This window comes from Neodiprion fabricii, chromosome 5, assembly GCF_021155785.1.
Source record: "Neodiprion fabricii isolate iyNeoFabr1 chromosome 5, iyNeoFabr1.1, whole genome shotgun sequence".
In the NCBI taxonomy this organism is placed as follows: domain Eukaryota; kingdom Metazoa; phylum Arthropoda; class Insecta; order Hymenoptera; family Diprionidae; genus Neodiprion; species Neodiprion fabricii.
In genome coordinates, this window is record NC_060243.1 from 25,466,686 (window position 1) to 25,478,177 (window position 11,492).

The following is an 11,492-nucleotide window of genomic DNA, read 5'->3' on the forward strand; positions in this document are numbered from 1 at the left end:
AAAAATACTATTCCCAAGCACGTAAAACGAAGATAAGTTAGCGTTCTGTAATCTTCCCTCAGTGTTATTCCTTAGTACATTTTCTAGCATTTAATTTAAGACATGAATCGATGTTAATTTTCCTACTCTACATCCTACAAAATGAAAAGTGTATAATATTACTAAATTCGTATCAGCATAGTACAGTGTAAACGTATTACAGTTATGTTTTTTTCGACATATTCTTCGTGATATGTTAATAAATTATACAATTTAGAACCATAATAATTTACATCTATGTATTTATTTCATAAAGACATACCAATAGTGTGCATATGCGAACATAAAGTATCAATGCGTTTTGAAACTGCCGCCACGCACCTCGTACTTCGCGGGAAATTACATTAGGCCTAATCATAGCTACGTTGTGCAACTAAGAAATCGCGTGTGTATATATATATCAGTGGTATGTGCATACAAAAAGGTTTGGTATTGTAGAGTGGTTAGCCACGCATGTGAACATAGAAAACAGAAAGAAGATCCGTTGTGTATGCATGCAGTTTCAAGTGGTGTGCAGATTTAGGCGCGCACATCGAATGATCTCGAACATCGCGTGCCCTCTTCCGCTGATTCAGTTTATTAGGAAGTAACCAACGGGGTGGAACGTCGCCCATCGTTGTGCTGTAGGAGTCACGAGAAATTATCAAAATGGTACGAAGTATTTATATCCAGCGCTAACTCAGGCATCTTAAATCCCAGGCCTAACGCGGTGCTGTGATATTGTGAATTGAATAGTAGAGAATATATGTGTTTAATATTACAGTACTCTGTTTCTAATAAATATACGTTTGTCAAAGAACCGGTGTTTTGTTTGATATCATTGTTCTTTTTCTTAATAATTGACGATTAAAATTGGCATCGAAGATTTTACCGTTCTTGACAAAAAATGGTAATGTGCAAAATGTCCCGTGTAATGTATTCGACGGGTTGTCAAACAATCGCAGTCCCACAACGTCCTAACCTTATAAGGAATTATTTTCGTCCATAGTCGTCGCAATCTTGATCCGCCCCCGGTATTCCAGAAACAATCATCTAACACAATAATTTATACCACTTAGTGGCGGCGTTCCACGTTTGATAGTTGATTTTAATTTACTTTTATTCATTGTTTGAATTATCACGGTAATATACGCACAATTTGGGTGTGTCAAACATTACCATATAACTTAGGTAGTCATTTGGTGAATTTGTGAAAAAGTGAAGATTAAAAAACAAAAGAATCGTACAAATTGACAGTTGAAGACGAAACAAGAAATTAGGATGTTACACGAATTTTGTTTCGTAATTGGCAATCAAGTTTCTCAGGAATGCAAAAAAAATTTGTTGATTGAGTTTGAAAAAATCCTTAAAGATGGGAAGATTCATGAGGGTACATTAATTTACAATTGATTCGTTCGATTAAACTGGCAAGATAGTATTGTATTAATTTTATCGGCCTTGTAACAAAACCGATACACAAATTTATTTCAGGCACTTGATATAGTACCGCAAAAGTTGAAATCTTTGTAGAACTGTCTAAGTATCATATTTCTTATTTTCAGCAACCTCAAATAATCCTGTTGAAAGAGGGGACAGATACGACCCAGGGTAAGCCTCAACTTATATCGAACATAAATGCGTGCCAAATGGTGGTGGATGCTGTCCGAACAACCCTTGGCCCTCGGGGTATGGACAAGCTCATCGTAGATCAAAATGGCAAGAGCACTATTTCAAACGATGGTGCCACAATTTTGAAACTGCTGGACATTGTACATCCTGCGGCAAAAACATTGGTCGACATAGCTAAGTCACAAGATGCTGAGGTAATAATCCGTGAAATTACTAAAATACTTCGACAAATGGAACTAAACCTCCTTGTTGTTAAAACTGTATGGATAATTAAAAAGATTGCATTGTATCATACAACGTCGAGGAGAGTAACACTAAAACTGAACTCATAGACTGGCAATAACTTTGAGGATCGATATTGTTTCAATCGAGTTCATACATTACATTTGATAGATTACATTCTTTGAAAATGTCATTCTTTTGGAATTTAAAATGTGAAATTATAATTTGTTGTAATTTAATCATGACCAGGTCGGAGATGGCACAACAAGTGTTGTCCTATTGGCTGGGGAATTCTTGAAGCAGGTAAAACCATTCATAGAGGAAGGTGTACATCCTCGAATTATTATCAAAGCCTTTCGACGTGCAACTCAGCTCGCTATTGAGAAGATTAATTCTCTCAGTGTTAAAATCGAGAAATCCAACATCAAAGAGCACAGAGCTTTGTTGGAGAAGTGTGCTGCCACTGCAATGAGTTCAAAACTTATTCATCAACAGAAGGACTTTTTCAGTAAAATGGTTGTGAATGCTGTTCTGCAATTGGACGAGCTTCTCCCACTTAACATGATTGGTATTAAGAAGGTAAAAATTATCTGTAAAATATGTAAATGTGTACTAGAAAACCTTGGCAATATAAAGTTGCAAAACTAAACTGTTGCTCACTTATAGGTGGCTGGTGGTTCTCTGGAAGATTCTCTCCTAGTCGCCGGTGTAGCTTTCAAAAAAACATTCTCGTATGCTGGCTTTGAAATGCAGCCAAAGACATATAAACCATGTAAAATTGCTTTATTGAATATTGAATTGGAGCTTAAGGCAGAGCGGGATAATGCCGAGGTCAGAGTGGACAATGTGGCAGAATATCAGAAGATCGTCGATGCAGAATGGCAAATTTTGTATCAGAAGCTGGACAAAATCCACCAAAGTGGAGCTAATGTTGTGCTGTCTAAGCTGCCGATAGGAGATGTAGCAACCCAGTACTTTGCAGACAGAGACATGTTCTGTGCTGGCCGTGTTCCCGACGAGGATTTGAAGAGAACCATGAAGGCTTGCGGTGGTGCAGTCATGTCGACTGTTCACGATATAAACGACGCTATTCTCGGAAAATGTGAATCCTTTGAAGAGAAGCAAATTGGTGGAGAGAGGTTGGCAAATATTATCATTGGTATAGATTAAATTTGATTGAAACACTTGCATTGTTGCATTGAAAACTTTTACTCTTATTTCTTCAGATTCAATTTCTTTGCTGGGTGCTTGAACGCTAAAACTTGCACCCTCGTCCTACGAGGAGGTGCTGAACAATTCTTGGAAGAGACCGAAAGGTCCCTTCACGATGCCATTATGATTGTCAGACGTACAATAAAGAACGATGCGGTTGTTGCTGGCGGTGGTGCTATTGAGATGGAACTATCACGCACCCTCCGTGATTATTCGCGTACCATTGCTGGAAAAGAGCAGCTTCTTATTGGAGCAATTGCACGTGCCTTGGAAGTTATTCCCAGGTATGTAGGTCGCTTTAATTCTATACCTAATGCAACCTACTGATTATGATCTAATGTGGAAATTTAACTAGGTATGTATGTACCGACACCCAACTTCCTAGGTTTGAATTGCCCTTGTTCATTATTTACAATTCTGTTCTCTTCTTTCTTGTAGACAACTTTGCGACAATGCCGGATTCGATGCGACGAATATTCTTAACAAATTACGGCAGAAACATCATCAAGGAAACAAATGGTATGGTGTTGACATCAACTCTGAGGACATAGCAGATAATCTAGAAGCCTGCGTATGGGAGCCAGCTATTGTAAAAATTAATGCATTGACGGCCGCGAGCGAGGCTGCTTGTCTAATTCTGTCTGTCGATGAGACAATTAAAAATCCAAAAAGTGGAGGAGGGGATGCACCTCAAATGCCGGTAGGCCGCGGCATGGGAAGACCTATGTAATTATTACATTTATGTGAAAAACTTGTCGACAAAAAACAAATGGTAAATTGCAACTACAGTTTCATAATCTTAGCTGAATAAGATGTCCATCTATTCCATTATCGAGTTTACCAATTTAAGCAGGAACGTTGTTTGAAGACAGTTTGTGCAAATGTGTTGAATGAGCAACGATATCAGATCAGAAATCATAAACGTTTCGCAGAGGCAGTGTTATCTTCGAATTTTCATCACATTGGGGCTGTATTCTACTTAATCAACATTACCGCCTTCTCACTTAACTAATAGTTACAAAAATTCATTGCTTGAGTACTATAATCTAGCAGCAATCGCAGCACCTGGCAAGAGTTTATTTATTGTTCGATTGAACAAATATCACATCGCCTGGTGAATAATTCTTCCTGTACGGATTTCATCTATCAACTATCCAACCGATTGTAGGATACGTTTAGCAAGTTTTTTAAATGCAACTACTGTTCATTATGTCTACTTTTATAGTTTGTACCACACCATAATTATTGCCAAACAATAAATAAAAGTTTAATATTCACTATTCTCATTAATTGCATTGTAATACTACGTTCTAGGAAAGAGTAACAAAAATGTACCCTAATACTAATGCTCCTAATACTTTATAATTTTACGTAATAATATAGATATTCAATACTGTTCAATATAGGTAAAAAATATTTGTATAACCAATTTTGAGATATGTTGTGAATTTTTCCGTTGGCGCGGTTCTTTGCAGGTGCGGACATAAGTAGAACCAAAGTAAATATATCTAAAACTGTTCGGTAGTTAACGAATTGAGGTCTTTAAATCTAATATTTCTACTTAATAATAAAATATAATCAGTAAATGTTTTCTTTGAAGGTGATTAGATATCGGCCGCTCTATGCTTCTCTACATTCGTCGAGATTTATCAGGTATTTATTAAACCTAAATACGTATCAGAAATTGGAAATTAGAGGTTAAATTATAAGATATGCGGCTTGGCGATGTGCAACCATCCTAGATTTATAGAGTCTGTGGCTACAGACTTGCACGCATGGCGATATTATTGGGGGTCTGCTGTTAGATCTGATCTAATCTGACCAATGAAACTGCTTCGTATTATCCAATTGGAAATTGAATAGTTAAAAAATTTGTACAAGGTGGATTTAGCTTCATAGCGCGGCAGTTCTTTTGACTTGTTCACTGTGTGTTGGCACGGGATGAAAGGGTGTTCGAATAGGTTATTCACATTGGTCGCCCATGACGTGTTTCAGCTCATTCCAACTTATTCACGTTCTTTGTCATGGTATTAGGACCTTGACTCCCTTCTTTTCTGACTCCTCGCTTGATTCCGAGGACGCATTTTTGCATTACGATTAACCCCGCGGGTTATGTTTAGCAATTCAATATTTATGTGTTGTTATTATAATCAATGAGTGCAAACGGGAAGAAATAAATTCAAGGCACGAGTTTGCACTGGTCTGTAGGCAGCACCTGACAGTTTCATAGCGATATTCGTGAAATTTGTCGGTTGATTAGCCAGCTGTTATCGATTTGTCATGTAAACAAATTTTTTTTTTCATCAATTGAAATACAAGTCATTACGGAGACTCTGTGTCAAAACGTTGATATAAATCCAAACGAGGCTCCCGTATGCAAGTTAGTAAATATTTGCACTGTTTTTTGCTATAAAACTAACTGTTTACCAATCCTTGAAGGGTTTTACCAAATCTTTACATTAATATTTTCATATATTGATTAAAATATTTAATGATTATATTGCATCTATTTAAGGCGAGAGTCGTCAGAGGTAACCGCTACGATGGCAACATCACCTGTTCAGACAAATGATACGATTCGATTTAATGACATAAGCAAATCCCAGAATGATAAAAGGCTTTATAGGGGTCTTATATTACCCAACAAAATGAAGGTATTACTCATAAGCGATTCAACAACTGACAAAAGTGCTGCATCGCTTGATGTTAATGTTGGTAAGCTATCAACTTGATTTTCTTGTAGCTCTTTACTTAAGTCACTATATCTACCGCTCAATTTCAGGATGCATGAGCGATCCTGCAGATCTTCCCGGTTTGGCCCACTTCTGTGAGCACATGCTTTTCCTTGGAACAGAGAAATTTCCAGCTGAAAATGAATATGGAAAATACCTGTCAGAACATGGTGGGCAAAGTAACGCGGTTACTTTCCCAGATCACACGAATTACTACTTTGACGTGACTCCAGAAAGCTTGTCTGGAGCCTTGGATAGGTTTTCTCAGTTCTTTCTGAAACCATTGTTCACTGAGACAGCTACCGAGAGGGAATTGAATGCTGTTAATCTTGAGCATGAAAAAAATATAACCAATGACACTTGGCGAATAGATCAGTTGGAAAAATCATCTGCAAATCCAAATCATGCATACTCGAAATTTGGAACAGGAAATAAAGAGACATTGGATGTAATTCCTAAGAAAAATGGTATCAATGTCAGGGATGAATTGTTGAAATTTCACAAAGAGTGGTATTCAGCCAATATCATGTCGCTGAGTGTACTTGGAAAAGGTCAGTTACTTTTTTCACCTCACGGTGTTTCTGCAACCCTAATACTACCCTAAAAGATTGAGTAATCTTATTTTTCAAGCATTTCAATGAACCAAGAAATAGACTTTATATTTACGACATGTTACTTCTGTAGAAAGTCTTGATGAATTGGAAACCTTAGTTACTAAACTATTTTCTAATGTCGAAAATCTTGACGTCGATGTACCGACTTGGGATGAACACCCATTTTCTAAGGAGAACTTTCAAACAAGATGGTATATTGTACCCATCAAAGATGTGAGAAATCTGAACATGACATTTCCGATACCTGATTTACGTGAACATTTCAGATCTGCAGTAAGTTGTTGAATTAAGTACTCATTGGCTGAATTGGCAATCAGCATACTAGTTATATTATTGTTTATTAGGATAGCATATCTAAATACACATAAAATATTTTTACATACTAATAGTAAGTTGATGCTAATTTTCACAGTCATATCATCGCGATATTGTCCGATAAGATAATTTGTAATATTTCGTTCTTAGCCAGCAAATTATATTTCACATCTCCTTGGGCATGAGGGTGAGGGTTCGCTATTGTCTGCATTAAAAGCTAAAGGTTGGAGTAATTCTTTGGTATCCGGACAACGGCAGGCAGCCAGAGGTTTTGGTTTTTTTGGCACCTATGTTGATCTAACCGAAGAGGGTATCAAACACATCGATGACATTGTCACACTAACTTTTCAATACATTAATTTGATGAAAAAAGAAGGTCCCGTATCATGGATATTTGAAGTAAGAGCTCGTTAATTTATCGTTGGAAAGTTTTTATTCCTGATTACTAATAACATCTCTCGTTTATCGTTCTTCACACTTTATGCATTGATATTTGTTATAGGAATGCAAAGATATAGCTGCAATGAACTTCCGTTTCAAAGAAAAGTCATCACCACGTAGTTGGGTAAATTCAACTGTACATTGTTTGCAAGAGTATCCTATGCAAGAAATATTGACAGGGCCTCGGCTGTTGAGGGAATGGAAGCCAGAGTTAATTGAGATGGTTCTGGGTTATCTGACTCCAGAAAATGTTAGAATCTCTGTCGTAGCGCAGCAGTATGAGGACATTGCTAATGAAAAGGAAACCTGGTATGGAACTCGGTATATGAAAGAAAAAATACCAAATGACATTATTGAGAAATGGCGGAATGCAGGTTTAAACTCGGATCTACGACTTCCAGCTAAAAACGAATTCATACCAGCAAATTTTGAGCTAAAGCCACAAGAGCCTGACGTAAGTACCAAGCTTGTTCGGTTAGTTATTAATTTACTTTTATCAGCGAAATCTTTGACGACATGATGAAATATTACAATTGGTCTTACAGGCAAACAAATTCCCAGTAATTATTGAAGATACAGCGCTAATGCGAGTTTGGTTCAAGCAAGATGATGAATTTCTCTTGCCTAAAGCTAATCTTAGCTTCGACTTTGTTAGGTGAGCAATTTATTTGATTTTATACAAAATCTTGATATGAATATCCGCATTAAGCTGCAGAATTTAGACAATGCATATGTACCTACCTACCTCATATATGAATCAATTGAAAAATTCTGACCAATGTGATTAATTAGTATTTGATCTGATTTGTATTGTGACTTCAATCTGAAAATTCCAGTAAAGAAAACTTTAATATCAGTTTTTAGCATAACATATATTTTCAGTCCTTTGGCGTATATGGATCCAGTAAGTTGCAATCTAGCCTACATGTTTGTGCAGCTGTTTTGTGATTCGCTAAACGAATATGCCTATGCGGCTGATCTTGCAGGATTGAAATGGGAACTTAGTAATAGCAAATATGGAATGATTGTGAGTAATTAATTGATATGATATGTTATGCAAATTGCCATTGCACTTTTTTTTGTATTTTGTGTCGGTGGTGACAAGCTTATGCTATTTTACCAACACATCATTAGACTAGTTATTTTTTCATCCAGCTAGGAATTGGAGGCTATAATGACAAACAACACGTTTTGCTCGAGAAAATTATTGATCGAATGGTCAGTTTTAGAATTGATGTACAACGATTTGACATTATAAAAGAAAATGTAAGTAGATCATTATATGATAAATTTTTTGTTTATAACACTATTCGATAACCAGTAAGAATATTATCAGTGCTGGTATTGCAGGCATCTTGATTTTCTGTGAATATTTTTTTCACCGTGTTGGTTTTAGTATATTAGAGGCCTGAAAAATTTTGATGCTGAGCAACCCTATCAACATGCCGTTTATTATTTGGCAGTTTTGCTAGCAGAAACTGTTTGGACCAAGGATGAACTGTTAGATGCAACTTCACGTGAGTAAGATGGAAATTTCATTTATGTGATTACATTAAAGACTGAACTACAGTATATCTGTAGCGTTGTTGGGCGTATTTTTGTAATTAATTAAATACAAATTATAACTTATTTGTAATTAAATCGAAATCAATTTTAAATTACTTTTTTAATTTGTAATTGATTTCGTTCAAATTACTCTTTCGTTACATTACATTTGTAATTTGTACTTCGAATGTAATTAGTTGTGGAACGTAATTGGATGCTCCCAACCAACACTGATCTGTATAAGCTAATGAAAAGTAAGTTTCAAGCAACGTAATTAAATATTAACGTTCACAAAACATTATGATTTCAGATTTGACAGTGGAAAGGGTTCAACAATTTATACCACAAATTCTAGGAAAAATGCATATTGAATGTTTAGTCCATGGAAATGTGACCAAGTCGGAAGCATTAGATATTGTCAAACTTGTTGAATCAAGATTGACTAATACGTTGCCGCAAGTTACACCGTTATTGCCTCGACAATTAGTTTTACACCGGGAAGTGAGATTAGACGATGGTAAGTGTAATAGCTGTTAGTCCAGTATAGTTTGGTAATTGCAAATTAGTGGATAATAAAATGCATGACGTATTAATTTGAATTACCAAATTTCAGGTTGTCACTTCCTTTACGAGATCGAGAACAAATTACACAGAAGTTCATGTGCCGAAGTATACTACCAATGTCATCTTCAGGCAACAGAATCAAACATGCTTCTAGAGTTATTGGTCCAAATTATAACTGAACCCTGCTTTAATACTTTGCGGACAAAAGAACAGCTTGGCTACATCGTATTTAGTGGAATAAGAAGAACAAACGGTGCGCAAGGTCTGAGAATCATTGTGCAAAGTGACAAGCATCCCCAGTATGTTGAACAAAGAATAGAAGCCTTTTTGCAGTCGATGTTGGTGAGTTTCCTGGATTAAAATTAACGTTTGTTTGTCGTTTCAAACTGATCTTTGGTTGTTTTGTTACTTATTATTCACATTCCTGTGTACATCCGATTTTTTTGCTTTTCCAGGGGCAGCTAGTTGATATGTCAGAAGAAGAATTTCACAGACACAAAGAGGCTTTGGCTATAAAAAGATTGGAGAAACCAAAAATGATGAGCACTTTATCGGCTTTGTTTTGGTCCGAAATATCAACACAACAATACAATTTCGATAAAGCTAACATCGAAGTATCCTACATGAGAACGATAACGAAAGAAATGGTCATTCAATTTTATAAGGTATGTTTCTCGTTCTTGCCGATTTAATCAGAATCACTGTATTATCTCGTGTTAAAAAATGATTTACAGATGTATAGCTACAAATAGCGTTACGTATTTTATATTTTAGGACGCTATACACAGTTCATCCCCAAGTAGACACAAGCTTTCAGTCCATGTAGTTTCAATGGTGGAAGGTGGTGCTGGACATGCAGAGGCAAACGTTGCAGAGGAAGGATCAACCCCCTCTACGGAAACCAGCCCAAATACACCCCATAGAATTAAGGATGTGATGTCATTTAAATCTAGCCAGGCATTATATCCTCTACTGCAGCCATTCATTGATATACCCAGAAAAGGTCGAAGATCGAAGTTATAATGTTCGGGTACAGTGATTAAGTACATGTGATGCTCCACGCCTAGGTCTTTAAAATGTTGCGAATTGATAGAGTCATGACATGTATTTCAGGAGAGGCATAAACTTTTCTCATCTTAGGTCTATATGCCATAGCCTTGAGTATTATCTAATCACATCGATCCAACAGCCTTGACTGAACGATTACGATATGGAATTATTGGTCACTAGTCCCTTTTTGTTTTTTTCAATACGACAGGGAAATTTGTTCACGATTTCAAAGAAAAACTTTCAAACAGAAAAATTATGTCATAAATCAACCGTTGCGTTAGAAAATTAGATATCTACGTGTATCCATGATTAATATGCATGCAATTTGTTTATGTTACACCCGAATTGGTAATAATTTGTAATTTGCACCTCAATCACTGTTACACGTTTGAAAGTGATAACAGGAAGCAAACCTTAAAAAAACTTCCAAATTCATCGGCAGTCACTTGGTACATACATTCTACATACGTACAGTAAATAAAGTGCAATAGAATATTTGATTATTTTTGTAGTAGCAGTGAGCGATTAAATCGCTAATGAATTTTCAAATAAAGAACATCATTACAAAATTATAATTCTTTCGTTATCAACATAACCATTCATGTTGTGTGCCAACGAAAAAACCAAACTATAGTTTTCAAAATATTGTCACAGCTGCTTCTATGATCTCGGAGCAAAATGGACGAACACTATTCTTTGTCTTCAGCTGTGTGTGTATTACAATTATTCATTTTTCGGAAGTCGTTCCTGGTTCTAATAGAGCTAAATAAATTTGATTTTTCTCCCGCGTCTGAAGCATCGTACTGCTAGCCTGATAATTGCAATTGATATCTATTCGATTGAAAAAAGATGGGCTTTGAATTGCCCAGTTATCAACTCTATTTGGGTCATTTCTTTGACTGAGGTTGCGGCACATAAACACGGATCAGGTCCTGTTTCCTCGGGCAAAACAGAAAATGGTCGTTGATGAGGTTAATCTGGAATCAATTGGAGCAGTATTATAACCTGCAAAGTATACCCATTAACGTGAATTTGACCAAACTCTGCAGAAAAAAAGTAACAAAAAAGTTTGCGTCAAGAAATGGTCGTTGTTATGTGTAACTCTGGGCTTCTGAAACCATTTCCTTCTCCAGTATACAATTAATTCCTT

The 11,492-nt window shown here is 36.2% G+C and overlaps 2 protein-coding genes across 5 annotated transcripts; both read left to right on the forward strand.

Annotated features, from left to right (window-relative positions):
- The first annotated feature begins 228 nt into the window (after positions 1–228).
- Positions 229–4,355, forward strand: LOC124183246 (T-complex protein 1 subunit eta). Of its 2 annotated transcripts, none has more exons than XM_046571486.1 (6): positions 229–690; positions 1,581–1,841; positions 2,119–2,448; positions 2,536–3,008; positions 3,096–3,365; positions 3,520–4,355. In XM_046571486.1, the coding sequence occupies exons 1-6, from the start codon at positions 688–690 to the stop codon at positions 3,809–3,811; spliced, it is 1,629 nt and encodes a 542-aa protein (XP_046427442.1). In that variant the 5' UTR covers positions 229–687; the 3' UTR covers positions 3,812–4,355. The 2 variants fall into 2 exon arrangements, with proteins under 2 accessions (XP_046427442.1, XP_046427443.1); XM_046571487.1 differs by lacking the exon at positions 229–690 and adding an exon at positions 727–928.
- A 130-nt stretch (positions 4,356–4,485) lies between these two features.
- Positions 4,486–10,917, forward strand: LOC124183245 (insulin-degrading enzyme). 3 transcript variants are annotated; one of them, XM_046571485.1, is made up of 15 exons: positions 4,564–4,579; positions 4,682–4,734; positions 5,597–5,796; positions 5,864–6,364; positions 6,498–6,700; positions 6,893–7,141; positions 7,245–7,637; positions 7,729–7,838; positions 8,066–8,210; positions 8,339–8,449; positions 8,580–8,700; positions 9,039–9,245; positions 9,342–9,634; positions 9,748–9,957; positions 10,067–10,917. In XM_046571485.1, exons 3-15 carry the CDS (start codon positions 5,625–5,627, stop codon positions 10,313–10,315), a joined length of 2,964 nt encoding a protein of 987 aa, XP_046427441.1. In that variant the 5' UTR covers positions 4,564–4,579; positions 4,682–4,734; positions 5,597–5,624; the 3' UTR covers positions 10,316–10,917. The 3 variants fall into 3 exon arrangements, with proteins under 3 accessions (XP_046427439.1, XP_046427441.1, XP_046427440.1); XM_046571483.1 differs by having other exon boundaries at positions 4,486–4,734; XM_046571484.1 differs by lacking the exons at positions 4,564–4,579; positions 4,682–4,734 and adding an exon at positions 4,966–5,461.
- Positions 10,918–11,492: the final 575 nt, after the last annotated feature.

Bases quoted from the DNA above. Each gene is read 5' to 3' on its own strand.
- LOC124183245 (XM_046571483.1), top strand. From the start codon at position 4,667: ATGTTTTCTTTGAAGGTGATTAGATATCGGCCGCTCTATGCTTCTCTA. The intron at 7,142-7,244 runs GTAAGAGCTCGT...TATTTGTTATAG, and splicing joins CCGTATCATGGATATTTGAA to GAATGCAAAGATATAGCTGC. The intron at 8,701-9,038 runs GTGAGTAAGATG...TTATGATTTCAG, and splicing joins ACTGTTAGATGCAACTTCAC to ATTTGACAGTGGAAAGGGTT.
- LOC124183246 (XM_046571486.1), top strand. The intron at 2,449-2,535 runs GTAAAAATTATC...GCTCACTTATAG, and splicing joins ACATGATTGGTATTAAGAAG to GTGGCTGGTGGTTCTCTGGA. The intron at 3,009-3,095 runs GTTGGCAAATAT...TTATTTCTTCAG, and splicing joins AAGCAAATTGGTGGAGAGAG to ATTCAATTTCTTTGCTGGGT.